Source organism: Mandrillus leucophaeus, unplaced genomic scaffold (genome assembly GCF_000951045.1).
Source record: "Mandrillus leucophaeus isolate KB7577 unplaced genomic scaffold, Mleu.le_1.0 Scaffold121, whole genome shotgun sequence".
Taxonomy (NCBI): domain Eukaryota; kingdom Metazoa; phylum Chordata; class Mammalia; order Primates; family Cercopithecidae; genus Mandrillus; species Mandrillus leucophaeus.
The window spans coordinates 5,223,410-5,238,753 of NW_012100432.1; the positions used below are offsets into that span (position 1 = coordinate 5,223,410).

A 15,344-nucleotide genomic window follows, 5' to 3' on the forward strand; every position below is an offset into this window, starting at 1 on the left:
ACTAGACAACAGAAAATTTCCACAAAATTGTTTTTCGATAAACAAAGTATAAAAAATGTAAACCATATGTAAAACTGAAAACCAAGGGAGAAAGATAATTTACATGTACATTAATCCTTAAAACTATGAGAAATCTGATTAACACTGAGTATTTGACATAAAGAGAATTATGAACTTAAAAACCATAAATAGGTGAATTTTCATGTAGATTTTTAATAACTACACCACAAAATTATCCAGTCACCAACTACTTCCAACATATTAATAAATGCTAACACAGAAACCGATTCCTCTATTATATGCTGATCATGGCAACATGAGGAACTCCAATGAAGCCTAGAGGGGAGCACTTTTCATCTTCAGTAGGCATACAAACTCCCCAGAGATCTTGCTACAAATTCTGGTTCTGATTCGGTGGGTGTGAGGTGGGACTGAAATGCTGTCTTTCTAATGAGCTCCCAGCTGAAGCCGCTGGTCAGGTTGTTGGTCCTTGAACCATTTTTGGAGTAGTAAGATTCTATAATGAAGTAAGTGTTTCAGTTCCTGTTTACATCTTACCTATTATTTTAACAAAGTGACGTCAATGAACCAACCTGGATTTTGCAACTTAAAAAATACTGGCTGTTTTCATTGATGATATAATCTTGATACTTTTTTAAAGTTTCTGCTTTTAATTACTGTTTTGATGCACAAGTTTGTTAAAAACTTATAAATTTAAAGATATTATCCTTTGGTATTTTTGGTGAGACCTGCACAACCATCTTTCAGAACACAGAAACAATTACTACCATACTAAAAGAGTTATCAAATGTAACCAGACTACATTTGAATTGCAGGACTTAAGATAAGTGATTTAAGCTATATGATCTAAGTTTCCTCACCTGTAAAACCTGCAACACTTACCTCACAGACTTACTGAGAACAGGTGAAGTTTTTCTTACATATACATATATATATATATATATAAAACATATAAAAACATTATTTTTCGTGTGTGTGTGTGTGTGTTTATTCTTGGCATAGACCCTGATGGTCACTTATCACCTAGGTTTGCTTCCATCTTTGAGTTTCAAGCTCCAATAAATACACGCCAGCTTACAACACACCTCTCACTCTACCCCACATTCTTTCCCAACAAACCATGTCTCCATCCTCTCTCCGAAGTGTGTTTCCCTCCCCCAACTTCCAAAATACTCTACTTGGTTTCATTATCAGAATTTTATTAAAAAGATGGAAAACAAACTTGTACAATAGAGCTTCTATTTTTAAAAATTCAAGGAATTGCTTGAATTACCCCAAATGATGTAAAAACAACAAAAATAACTTCCTGAACAACAAACTCTAAACAACTGCAAGTGGAAATCATACCTCAAACCAGCAAAGTGTTGGACTCAGTTTCCTGATATTCCATGCAGATTCAACCTGTATTTGTTTTGGAGAAAAGAGTACCATCACATTAAAGGTAAAGTCATTTAAACAAACCAAAGAAATCCATTTTTTCAACCAGTGTCTGAGGATCACTGACATATGAGAACTAAGAAGTGTTCACAACTATAGAAAAATAATTATTTTGCTGATGCAGAGACTATCAGTGGGAAGTTTCTGTTTACTTTACTTGGGATTTTTGAAAATAAAACTTTTCTACTGATAAAAGTACCAGAACACAAGAGCAAATAACCAGGGGTTTTGAAACTAAAAGTTAAAGCAAAGTAATCCCTGCTCAATTTCTGTCCTTTTTCAACTAAGTTACATGCCTCCCAAACAATCCATAAATAATCTATCAAAGGAATCAAAGATAATGTTGAAGTATTACCTGTGGCACTTAAGAAGCTGCTAGAAAATTTGATCTTTCAGAGAATGCTGGTGAGAATAAGCACATTATAGAGGAGGTCTCAAGTTGTAAGATTTGATGATTTTAAATACACAAATACAAGAATAAAAAATGGTAAATTTTTTCAAGTATACCTAAACACTCATCTTTTCAAGATTTAATATGAAGCATTTTTTGTCAAAGAAAACATTTTCTCCATTTACAGTATCTTTAAAAGATGAGTGAAAACCAAAAGTATTTTCAGATATATTAAGTAGCCTTAGCACACTCAATTAATAGTCATCTTGGAGTCAGACACAAACGTCAAGAGTCACCCTAGAAATTTTCAGAATCATGACAACAAAAAAATTGGTACACAGAAAATTCTAACTCTAATATCATCCTAGTGCTATAATGTTGAGTGAAAAAAGCAGGTTAAATAGTATATACGTTAGGACCCAAGGTAAATACACACAATATAGACACACGTGCACACTGAAAGAAGACTGGAAATAGATACATCGCCACGAAACAACGGTTATTTCTGATGACTAAAATTACAGGAAATCTTAATTATTTCCTTCGTTTGTATATTTTCCTTTACAATATGAATTATTTGTGTAATTCAAAAAAGGAAAGTTATGCTCAGATCAAAAATAACCTTTAGAGCGAGGACAATTATAAACAGCTGCAGCGCCACATTAACTAGAAAGGCTGTTTTTTGGTTTCCAGCCTTTTTAAATATACAATCAATGGTATAGGTGAAAAGGAAGTTTACAATATCAAATATGGTTTAAGAAGAAATACAATAAAGTCTATATTATTTTTTAAAAGATTAAGAAATAATTTACAAAAAGATTTACTTTTATAACATGATCCCTTTAAATAGCAAAAAAAGATATAATTCAGGTTTTAAAAAATCTGATTTACATATAATTTTTCAGAAATCCACACACTCTATGAATTGAGGGACACTTGCAGGTAAATACTAAGATTTCTTTATTTTGTAAAATGCCATATTTTGCATCTGCTGACTTCTGGCTGAGAGAAAGAATATAAATGGGTATGGTAGTTTACCCCCTGGCCAATGTGAAGCGTCATGTGACAGAGCACTTCTCTGGCCTAAAAGAGATGAGGGCTCAGAGTAGCCTTCCTCTCTACTCTCAGCTTTACTCCCTTAAACTTCCCTACTCTGCTATTTTGCAGAGACTAATCCCAAGAGAAAACTGAAAAAGACTGACTAAGCAATGTATGATTGCATGTGGGTACCCACCACCACCACCCTACACACGCAACCCTGCCGGGGGCATCCCCTGAATAACTAATCACCACCAGTTCTACTCTAGACAAGAAAGACTGATGCTTTAATGCAGTTTACCCAGCACAGTCATCTATGGCAACACGCACACATACAAGCACTTACATTTTTCTCTCCTTCAGTGACACGGGTTTCATAGCAATATGCCAGAAGGATATCAATCAAACTGTAGTACACTTGACGACAGGCTTTCTTGTCCAGCAGATAAGATTTATTGACAAATTTTCGTAGCTGATATTTCTCTTCTTCAGAAAAAGACACTAGAAGAAAACGCATTTAAAAATTAGATGTTTCATTCATTTTTGTAAATCCCCCAATGTGGAAGCTTTGTCAAAATTAGAACTTTGATTATAGAAACTGAAATAAAAGTTATTTCTACTTAACTCTGGATATATAAATAACTTAAGTAGACGTCACAGTTTTAGTAAGAGCTGTGAGTCTGCTCAAATCCTAACAGGGCTGAATAAAGATTTTTCGAAATAATACCTATTCCTTAATTCCCAATCCTCCCTTTTTTGCTACACTGTTCTGTACTTAAGGTGTCTGAATGCCAGTTACTGACTTTAAAACTAAGATAACACATTTTGAAAACGGAAAGCGCTAAAGTACACTGAAAATATTCATTATCCATTTGAAAGTTCTATACCAAGAAATAGGAATATTCCCAGATATTAATCAATTAAAATTGTTACATTTAAACTAAACTAAATTTCAATTCAAATTAATCCATTAAAATCTCATATTGTCTACCATATAAATCAAGTTTTACATATGACCACATCACATACATTAGACTTGTGGGACGAGACTGTTTCTTTACAACACGGTTCCTTTTTCCTTTTCTTCTTTTGCTTGGCACCCTCTCTCCACCTGAATATTCGTCAACAGCCTCTCACCCACTAAAAATCTAGTATATATCATTCCGTAGTTTTCTCTACAGACATGTAATCATATACAGACACACAAGCATACATACTGAGTTTGTACTTCCTACGCCCTCCCTTGACCCAAATAACTAGGTCATTTTTCTCCATCTAGCCCTTCTCACTCAACAATACCTCTGGCAAATCCCTAAAAGTCAACTGGTGTGTAACTAATTTTTGTAAAGGAGTATAATATTCCAAAACGTACCATGCTCTATCCAACCACTCCCCCTACTGATGGGCACTCACGTTGCTTCTAGCTTTCTGCCACTGCTAAAAATGCTGCAATAAATATCCTTATCCTCTGTCCTTGGATATTAGAGGCTTTATTTCCATAAAGTAGACTCTCGAGACTGGACTGACTGGGTTAAAAAAGTATCTGTTTTAGAAAGATACTTTACTTAAAGGCTACAATAACTCTCCTTTCTCACAGTCATGAATAGAAGTTCCTCTTCCTACACACACCTCCCACCTTCCCCTGGCAAGAAATGTAATAGCTTTTTTACAATCATTTCCAGGTTAATAAATTGAGTATAGCAGGCAGAATTCCAAGATGACCTCCAATGAGTCATATCACTATGTGGGGATGGAGCTTGTGACTTGCTTCTATCCAACAGAATACGGCCAGGCAATGGGACAGTCATTTCCATGATTACATTCCATTATTAGCAGACCAAAGCCAGGGACTCACCTGCTAGTTTTGAAGAAATGTCACACGGTGAAGTGAGAGAGCCTGTGAGAAGGTTATATGGCAGGGACCTGTAGGGGCCTCTAAGATCGAAGAGTGGCCCCCAGCTGACAGCCAGCAACAAAGTAGGGGCCTCAGTTCTGTATCTGCGAGGAACTAAATTCTGCCAACAATCATGTGAGACTGGAAGAAGACCTTGAGCTCCAGGAAACACAGCCTCCAACATTTGTTTTTAAAAAAAATAAGATGGGTATTTTTGGCTACAGCCTTGCAAGACCTTACACAGTGGACCCAGGTAAGCCAGGCCCAACTTCTGACTCACGGAAACTTGACATCATGAACGTACACTGTGTGAAGCTTGTGATAATTTGTTATGCAGCAAAAGAGAACTAAAACGGTGACTTATCATTGTTATTTCACTTAGTATTTCTCCAAATGCTCAACTTTAAGCACTAGTTCCTTGGTTTGTAAGCAATCTGGATTTGCACTCTTATGAGTAACCCATTCGTATGTGTTTTGTCCAGTTTTTTCTTCCATTGGATGGCTTGTCTTGTCAAATTAAGAATCCTGTATATTATAGATATAAGCCCTAATCATCTTTCCAAAGCTACCATATCTCTACTGACTTTGTTTATGGTACCTTTTGCCATTGAAGCATTTATTCTTCATGTAGTCAAATATGTCCATCTTTTTTTTTTTAAGACAATATTCTGGATTTATAGCTTTAGTTAAGGTTTCCCCAATCCTTGAATTGTACATGAAGTCTCTTTAAGATTAAATTATCCATTAAGTGGAGGTATAGCATCATAAATAAAGGTCCTCATCCTGGTCTTCACATTGAGTAGACTGACGAAAACGAGGAAGAGGAAGGCTTGGTTTTGCTATCTCAGGGGTGGCAGAGGCAAAAGAAAATCCCCATAAAAGCAGACCTATGCATTTCAAACATGTTTTGTTCAAGGGTCAACTGTGTTTAATTTAAAATTTACTAGATTTAATCAATAAGACAGATATAAACTGAGTGTTGATTGCCTCATTGGAGGACACATCTGAAGATTCCTTAATTTAAATAAAAGCTCTCAGTTCACTTTAAGCAATTTGATTTAAGGAAATGGCATGAAGGAACATACTCACTGCAGGAAGAAAGCATACCTGACAAAATATTTTAAGACTCCTGGTATTTAGCAAGAAGGTTTGAGACAGTATTCCCTTAGGTATGGTTTTTGAGATGTTCATTAATTTAGCTAATGGGAAAATGCCAGGTGTTCATGATATCTGACTAGAGAAATATCTTTATATCCTAGTTGACTAATAAAGATCCCTGCTCCCACATAATTCTCAATCACAAAGTAAGCTTGCCCAGAAACTATTTAGCAACATGTCAACTCTCCACATATTTATGCCTTCATTTTTAAGTAATCATACCTATCGATGCTTAATCACTTGTAAAAGTTGATCTAGGCAATGAAGGTTCTGATGTTACATTACGTACATGGAAGTGTTTCTACATTAGTCATTTTCAGTAACTGTGCACAGAAGAAAAACCTACTTGAATTATTCTTCTGAATTCTTGGATACTAGGAGCTGTTAAGACTTTCCCTAAAACACTTCCACCTTTTACTGAGCATTTATAAGTTCCATTGTGGCCTACTCCATTAATAATACACAAATGCATTTAAATTCTGAAATTCAAGCAAAGAAATTAGAGATGATAAATAACAATAACAACAAACCAGGAAATCACTAGAGAAACCAAAAGTCTGAGCTCCCTAAGGCCTTTTTTATTAGAGCTATAAATCATATCACCCAAAGGGGAACTTGGGGGAAGTTTGCACACAATCAAGTCTAACCTAGCAGCAGTACTGGAAATAACTACAGATGCAGTGCCAACAATGCTTGGATGATTGCCACCATGAGTAACATTTGTCAAGCATTTATATGACTTAGCTACACTACAAAGCAGCTTTGCCATATAGTTCACAATGTTTTGGTTAATTATACTTTTAAAAACAATCTCCAGTGAAATAAAAGTCAGTTGAACTCAGTACATTTGAGGAGGAAACTGGTACTCGAGCATTGAAGCAAATGGCCGAGGACCACCTCCCAACATCAAAACGCCACCAATATGTCTGAAGGCTGCAAAGGGACTCTCATCAAAATGGAAAGATGTCTGCAAGGTAGTCACTTTTCTCTCCCAAATATTTTCTAATTTTGTTATTTTTAAATCCTCCCTTCCTCTCTAAATCCCCCTCCCAAACATCCCTCTTATCTAGGTCAACAATTAAATCACAAAGGATCTCGATGCTCTCAGAGTAATGCACATCTGTCTATCACATTGTACATTCATTGGAACCAGATCAAGGGAACCAGAAAAAACTGTGCTGCATTCAAACCTTCAGCCTAAATGGGTAGCCCTGCAGTGCTACAACTTTCAAAGTTGACACTGACAGTTATCTCTACAAACACCGAAGGGCTCACTGGTGCCAAACAGGATGTCCCTGCTAGGAAGTTCATTGACTGTAAATGTTATGTGGTGTCATAACATGCAATAACGTGCCAAGACTTTGGAGCTTCAGATTAACCACTGAAAGACAACATGGGAAATGCGGTAAGTTCATCCTCATGAAACCAGAGCTCAGGGGAAGCATAGCGTTTAACACTTCCATTTACAAGCCTTTGGGGAGGAAAATCTGGATCACTACAAAGCTGGAGAAAAGTCTCCCTGTTGTAACTCAGGGCTGTGATGAAAATGACAAGAATTATAACCGAGGGAGAAAGAGAGGGAGCAAAGTTCACCACCTAAGGCTTATCTGGAATTCAAAGCAATCTAGGTTAATATTTTATGATACAGAACAAATCAAAGGTACACCCTCACCTGCACTGTTATATCTGCCTGGCAACACCTGATGAGGAGGTGTTAAACAGACAACAGCCCACAGCTATGACACAAGGAGGAAGAAGGCCAGAGAGGCAAAGAACAAAGAGGAAGAGGGGAAAAGGTACAGCAGCAGGCACCGCAGGTAAGCAGAAAACTGTGTGGTTTATTTCTTGGTTTATTTCTTTTCCCCCATATTTTATCCTGGCTCAACACACTTCAATTTATTCCTCCAATTCTGAGTGCCTCAAATATTTGAACCAGAATTTTGTAAATGAGAGAGAAATTTTGTTAACAAGGAACTTTCCCTTAAAGCTTTCTAAATGTATAAAAATTGTAATTTCACAGAGAAACTAACCAACTCCTGGCTCTCCTGTGACTGATTTTACTCTATGATAATAATTTCTAACATTTACAGGATTTTAAATATAACGTTTCATTCAATCTCAGGAGAACTCTGAGGTAGGTACAGGACTTCCACAGCAACCCAAAGGTGCAAGATCATATCCCAAGCATGTGGCGGAACAAGAAGTCCAACCCCAAGCCTACATTGAGTTTATATCTTATATTTGGTATTATTGGAAGAGACACTCTGTTCAACACAAAGCTTAAGTTCTTCTACCTTGGATCACATGTCCTTGCTATTTTTAAAGGTGGTTTTTAGAATGAATCATCATAATGGCTTTGCAGACTGTGACTGTTCCTGATGCACCAGCCTGGCTATCAGCCATGGGTCAGATGAAGGGTCAGGAGGGCAGGTGGTTAAAAGGACTGAGTGGCTTGATCTCCTGCTAAAATTACACAGAGAAGACTAACTCAAAGCATTGCTGACACAGAAAACTGGACTGAGAATAAGCTACAATTTATCAAAGTAGAGCAAGTTAGAATTTAAATCAAAGGGAATGCCTTCTCTTGATTTTTAGGGCCACTAGCTCACCCTGGTGGACAGAAAACTCAACTACGCAACCATCAATTTTCTCCCACACCACTCATTAAAATACTGTGCAAAAATTAGGGAAACTGACTCAGACCAATTGATATACTAGATGATTTAAGTTTGCTCAAACTTTATGACCAGATCTATCTAGCATATACAGTTAACTATCTAAATTGTGTTAGCAATCCTAAACCTGAAAATGTGCCTATATATACATACAGAACGTGAGAAGTCTGAAAGCTGCTTAAACTCAAATATAAAAGTCAGGATTTGTTGAAAACGACAATGAATCTATAACAAGAGTCACTATAATGAGCTTCTGTGATGCACTAAAGCTAATCCTCTTTTTTCTAAAATATTATAGTAGCAATGTTTTGATCTGCTAGAAATCACCTAAACTTTAATAAAACTTAACCATAAAAATATTTATTACAATATTTATAGATATTTATTGAGTACCTTTGTATAACAGGCACTATACTAGACACTGAAAAAATAGCAGATAACAGGTTATTGCACTGATATGCAGAAAATAAAAAACTGTGATGCATTAGAGACCCTGCAGCTACTTCAGAATGAGTGGTCAAAGAAAGTCACTATATATATTATTTGCAACTGCAGAAAGCAGGAAATCACCCAAATGTCCACCAGTTGTAAACAGCCCAAATATCCATCAATCATGAAAAAAAATCCAACGGGATACTAGGTAATCATGAAAAGCTTCAAGTAGATCTGTACATAATGATATGGAAGATGTGCAACACACTACAAATTGAAAACAACAAGATACGAACCGGGTATACGTGAGTCTATGTGTAGACATTTCTAAAAGCAACTATTTAGATGTGGGAATATATATTTCTAAAATATCCCCAAAATTACTAATAGTGATTACTTCTGGGAAGAGGAACTTGAGATGGAAAAAGTCTATATTCCATTCAGTATTCTTCAGAATGTACATATGTGTGTATTCTTTCCATTTAAACATTGAAATTTTATTTTTAATATGTAAATAAAAGCCAAATCAGTGTGACAGAAAACATGGGTGTTCTTTCCTTGATCTGTCTGCAAATGTTATATTTCTAATGTATAGTCTTAATATATCAACGCTGTACTTAGACAAGGTGGTAATAACATGTCCATCTAGGTCTTTTCCCACCTGGGTCTTTTCCCCCCATTACGAATACTCAAATGTCCTTACCAAAGAAGAATGTTCATACCTCTTAAGCAGGTTATTGAGAAACTACAAATGTCCTGTGTGATCATATCCCTAAATTTAGGTTTTAAAAAATAATTAATTGTAAAAGAACTCCAATGATTCTAAAGGAAAACATACTTCAAAAGAATTTTCCAACACAAATAAGCCTAATTACTTAGTGGCATGTTCCAGTCAGAGGCAAAGACGTCATTTCCAAAACTAGCAATTCAAACTCATATTTTAACATTATAAGGCAATTACATCTATATGCTTAATAATATGGAAGGCAGTAAATGTGGTACATATACCATGAGATTTTAAAATGAAACAAATTAGCCGAATTTGAGTTCCTTACCTAATGCAGCATGATTTTCTTCCTCCTGACTCTTTTCCAAAAAGGCCTTCATTTTTGAATATTTGTCAGTCCACCAAGGATTATATTTCAAAATCTGTTCAATCGCCTCGTCTTCAAAAAAGTCAGCTCTAGGAAAAAACATTGAAAGAACTTACTATACTGGCTTTTACTTTTTAACATTTTATCTTAACTCATATTTGTACCAGAAATACAGATTTTTAATTCAAAGTACATTTCAAGGAAAGACTGAACACTATATTTACGTTCTTTGTAGTTACCAACCACAAACATAAGTTACTTATCATAAAACAAAAGTAAGTATCTGATTAAAGGGATATATAAGATTTCTGATCTTTTTTGTTGTTGTTGTTAACTTTTTTAAAAAGAGATGGGTCTCACTCTGTCATTCAGGCTAGAGTACAGTAGCATGATCGCAGCTCACTGCAGCCTCAAACTCCTGGGGTCAAGCAATCCTCCTGTCGCAGCCTCTCAAGCAGCTATGACTATAGGCACGTGCTACTGAGACTGGCTAATTTCTATTTTTTTTATAGAAACGGGGTCTTGCTTCCTTGCCCAGACAGGTCTTAAACTCTCAGCCTCAAGTGATCCTCCCACCACAGCCTCCCAAAGTGTGCTGGGATTACAGGCTTGACCCACTGTGTCCAACCTCTGATCTCTTTAAATAGAAGGTACGTAGAAGACTGGTTCTACCCTGAAGTCCCATCCCATATTCAATGATGTGAAATGAAGCAAATCTGAAGACACACTGGAATGAAATCTAGCACTTGTGCTAGGTCTGCAAGTACCACAGACTTCAGTAAAATTTCAATAAAGGAAAAAATTTTTGAACTCAACCAGCAAAGAAAAACAAGCAGATGAGTAGGAAATTCAGGATACTGCATCTCCGCAAAGATGCTAAAAGGGGCTATACACACACACACACACACATACACACACCATTTTTGGCATGTGCACTCATATTTTCTACCAAGATACAATCTATTTTATTAAGATATGAATTTTAACAGTTCCTTAAATTACTGAAGAAGATAAAAGCAACATTTGTAGAGAACAGAAAGTTAATTTTCCTGTACTCTACATTCCTGTTTTAACTAGAAAAATAACAGCCACATTCAAAATATACCTCTCACTCTTAGAGGACACTTATTTAGAAATGATTCTATCTTGCATTCAAGGTTGGAAACTGGTATTCTTGGGAAAAGCATTAACAAAGTATAACTCAATGGTGAAAATTTTATTTATATTTTAGTTAACCAGAAACTCAAGGAATTGGTTGCTTTGATACTCTGAATTTTCTAACTGATAGTTTTACAACCTTAGACACTTGAAGTTCCCTTTCAACTGAGATACTGAAATCGTTTAAAAATTAGAAAGATCACAGACAACTTACGGAGTTCTTTGTATGTTCCAGGCACTGCACTAAAAGCTTTGTATCCATTATTTCCTTGAATCTTCACACCATCACTATGAGCATGGGGTACTATTAATACCATCATTTTACAAAGGTAGAAACTGAGGCTCAGAAAAGTTTTGTAGCTTGGCCAAGTTCAGAGAACAAGTAAAAAGCATAGCTAGGATGTAGACCTACTTAACTCTTACTCCAGATTCCAAGCTCTTAACCAAATAAATATTCCATTTTTATATAGGAGGAAATAAAGTACATATTAGACAAAACTGAACAGCTAATATCTTGAAATAGGAATTGTAACGATTTCTGACAGGTGGACAGACATGTGAGACTAAGACAAAATAGCTGCTTCATAAACTAATCCTGCTAAGCCTGTTTTCTTCTTAGCTATCTCTTTCTCCTTAAAGTGAAGGAACTCTTTTGAATTGAGGTTCTACTATAAACTCATCCACAAATCAGAACGTGAGCTTTTTTCCAGGAAATGAATTTCAAATGGATAAACAATAATCAATGACTAACATGCTAAATAAGTCATTCATTCAACAGAAAGTATTGACATTGTGCCACGTTCCATGCTCCATGTTAGGCACTAGGGTTCCACTGCTGACAAGACACAGACAGTCCTGGCCCTCACACAACTTACAATCCCATGGGAGAGTCAAACAATTACAATATAGCAAAATGCTATGACATAACAGCAGTGTAAGATTCTAGGGCAAAATAAATTAGAATGACAGGCAAGGACCCTGGAGGATATAATATCTAAACCAACGGTGGAATGACAATGAACAGTTAACCAGAGGAAGAGGGGTAGGAGAGAGTATTCTGTGATGAAAAACTGGTTGGCAAAGGCTAGAAAACATGAAGGCACATTTAAGGGAAAAAAAAGTCGAAAGAAGCTGAAAATAATATAGTGGCAACCACCTTGTAAGCCATATCTAAGAAATCTCAAAGATTATCCCTACCAACTAAACACTTAAAAGCTTTGCACATAGGGGAATGACACTGGCATGGTTTAGAAACATCACTCTTATTGCAGCCTGGAAAATGATTTAAAGGGAGAAAGTCTGGAGAAGCAGACATAATGGTGGCCTAGAATAACATAGTGGCAGTAGACACACAGCAAAGTGGATGAATCTGACCTACATGTAGATGGCAGAACCCTCAGGATGCAGGGAACGAGGAGCTCAAGGAGTGAAAAATGACACAGAGAATTCTGGCCTCCATAACTCAGTGGACAACAGTGTCCTTCGTTGAGACAGGGACATAGGAGGGAAGCTAACAGATATGAGTGAGAAATAAAGACCCCTGCTTGGGATAGGTTGAGTCTGACATGCCTTTTCTTAGGATTTACAAACATCCCATCCAATAGGTAGGTGGACATACAAGTCTGATGCTCAAGAGAGAGATATGGGAGTCATAAGCAGTTAAATCAAGAGGAGGATAAAATTGCCCAGGAAGAACTGGCACAGTGAGAGAAAAGGGCCTTGGACACCACAGCGCGAAGGACACCAAAGGCAAGAGTAGAGGAGCCCATCTGAAAAGATGCTGTTTTCCTCCCCAAGGGACCACGATGAAGGGAAAAAGAAAACTGGCTTGGAAACATGGTATTTCTACCACCTCCATCCCCCTCACCACCAAAAACACCTCCAAAATGTTTGATTATTTTGAGTAAAATTTCACTAACACAGTCCTAGTAATCCAAACTGTGCTGGTCTATGCTTGACACTGTCCATGAATTAAGAGTTTCATGAACAAGCACTGACGGTGACTAATATTTTACTTTTCATAATAAATTACTTCCAAGTTTTGTCTGTTTTTTCATTTGAGATCTCAATTTTTTTTCAAGATTTTTAAGGTCACAAATTGAACAAGCATTCACTGAATGCCCTCTATGTGCGTCGTCAGGAAGATGAAGATCTGTAAAATTCACTTCCTGCCCTTAAAGACTCCACAATTTAATGAGAACCAGGTACACAAATACAGAACATTATAAAACAATGTGGTAAAAACAAGATAAACTGTAACAGGGGAGCACTGAGGTGGGCTTCCTAAGCCAGTCTAACAGGGCGAGTGCATGGGAGAAACAATGAGCCTAGTCTGAAGAGATAAGAACCACTATTCAGGCAATGTGGGGTCAGGGGAAATAAATGGCAAAGGGATACCATGATAAAAGGAAACATATGAGAAGCAGTGTGGGCTGCGCGTGGTGGCTCACGTCTGTAATCGCAACACTTTGGGAGGCCAAGGTGGGTGAATCACGTGAGGTCAGGAGTTTGAGACCAGCCTGGCCAACATGGTGAAACCCTATCTCCATTAAAAACACAAAAGTTAGCCAGGCATGGTGGTGCAGGCCTGTAAGCTCAGCTACTCAGGAGGCTGAGGCGGGAGAATCACTTGAACCTGGGAGGCAGAGGCCATGGTGAGCTGAGATCGCACCACTGCACTACAACCTAGGCAACAGAGCAAGACTCCGTCTCAAAAAAAAAGAGAGAAAAGCAGTGTGGTACAGGTGGGGAAATGCAAACATTCATCATTGTTGAGGTGTAAAACGTGAGCAGGGAGTGGCAAAAGTGAAGCTACAGAAGTAGGCAGGGTCCAGATCACAGAGAACTTGCAATGACACACAAAGGAGTTAGGTACTTTAAGCAGAAGAGCATCAAGGACAGGGTTCAGCAGATTTTCATTTTCAGCATGTAAGACATCATACTAATGGTTCATGGTTGATGGATCTGAAGTAGCCCAGACTAGCAGCAGAGATGCCAGTTAGGCAGTTAGTGAGTGCTGCACTAAACCAGACACAGATGAGGGCCAGAAACTGATGAAATGGAAAAGAAAAAAATACTACAGAGATGAATGGTACAACTTCAGAATTGATTGAATGTGTGGGATAAGAGAGAAAGCAAAGATGAATCCCCGCTTTCTAATCTGGGTGACTAGAGTGAAAAATGGGGCATCAACCAAGTTAGAAAATTTACAAAGACTTTAGAGGTAAAACGATGAGTTCAATTTTGGACATGTTGAAACAGAGGAGTCAGTGGGATACCGAGTCTCTCTCTAACCCTTCAATCTGCTTCTTCTTCATAGCACTTAATCAAAATAAAAATAGTGTCTACTTCCTCCACTACAATGGAAGGCCCATGGACAACACAGAGATTGAGATCTTGCCGTATACTCCACGGTGTCCTTGGTATCTGTGACACTGCTTAGCATGTAGTTCATTCAGACAAATATTTGTTGAACAAATAAATACACAAATGAAAGAATGGATACATAAAATTGTATTCTAATGCTTTTTCTCAAGTTCTGTGTTTTGAATTGAGAGCCACCTCAGAAGCATGTGATCCTGCTCCCAGTCTTCCAATTACTATTTATTGTCTTAATATCCACTCAATAAATCCAAGAGTTTAATCAATATACCATCTTCTTTCACAAATTTAGAGTAATGAAAAATTATCACAATTTAAAATGGTACCACAAATGATATAAGATCATTTTTGTCCCTTTTCTTATCTCACAGATGTTTAGAACACTGACTAAATTCTTGTGCTTCCTTCCAAAGAAAGAGGCAAGATTTTAAGAACTTATTAATGTAAAATGTATGCCAACAATTTAAAAACTATTGGGGAAGAAGAAAACCAAACATTATCAGCAAGAGAAATATGAATACTTGGCTATAATAATAAGCAATGAGGAATGACTATTAAGAAATGCTGGGCCGGGCACAGTGGCTCAAGCCTGTAATCCCAGCACTTTGGTAGGCCGAGATGGGCAGATCACGATGTCAGGAGATCGAGACCATCCTGGCTAACAC

General features: G+C 37.0%; 1 protein-coding gene across 3 annotated transcripts in view; it reads right to left on the reverse strand.

Moving 5' to 3' along the window:
* The window catches only part of SHQ1 (SHQ1, H/ACA ribonucleoprotein assembly factor), a 111,408-nt gene that overhangs the window by 74,449 nt on the left and 21,615 nt on the right, over positions 1-15,344 (reverse strand). For all 3 annotated transcript variants that reach the window (XM_011971279.1, XM_011971280.1, XM_011971281.1), the window contains exons 6-8: positions 10,102-10,229; positions 3,234-3,388; positions 1,369-1,422 (exon numbers count right to left, since the gene is read on the reverse strand). In XM_011971279.1, the coding sequence (XP_011826669.1) occupies positions 1,369-1,422; positions 3,234-3,388; positions 10,102-10,229 (337 nt within the window). The remainder of the gene's footprint in view (positions 1-1,368; positions 1,423-3,233; positions 3,389-10,101; positions 10,230-15,344) is intronic.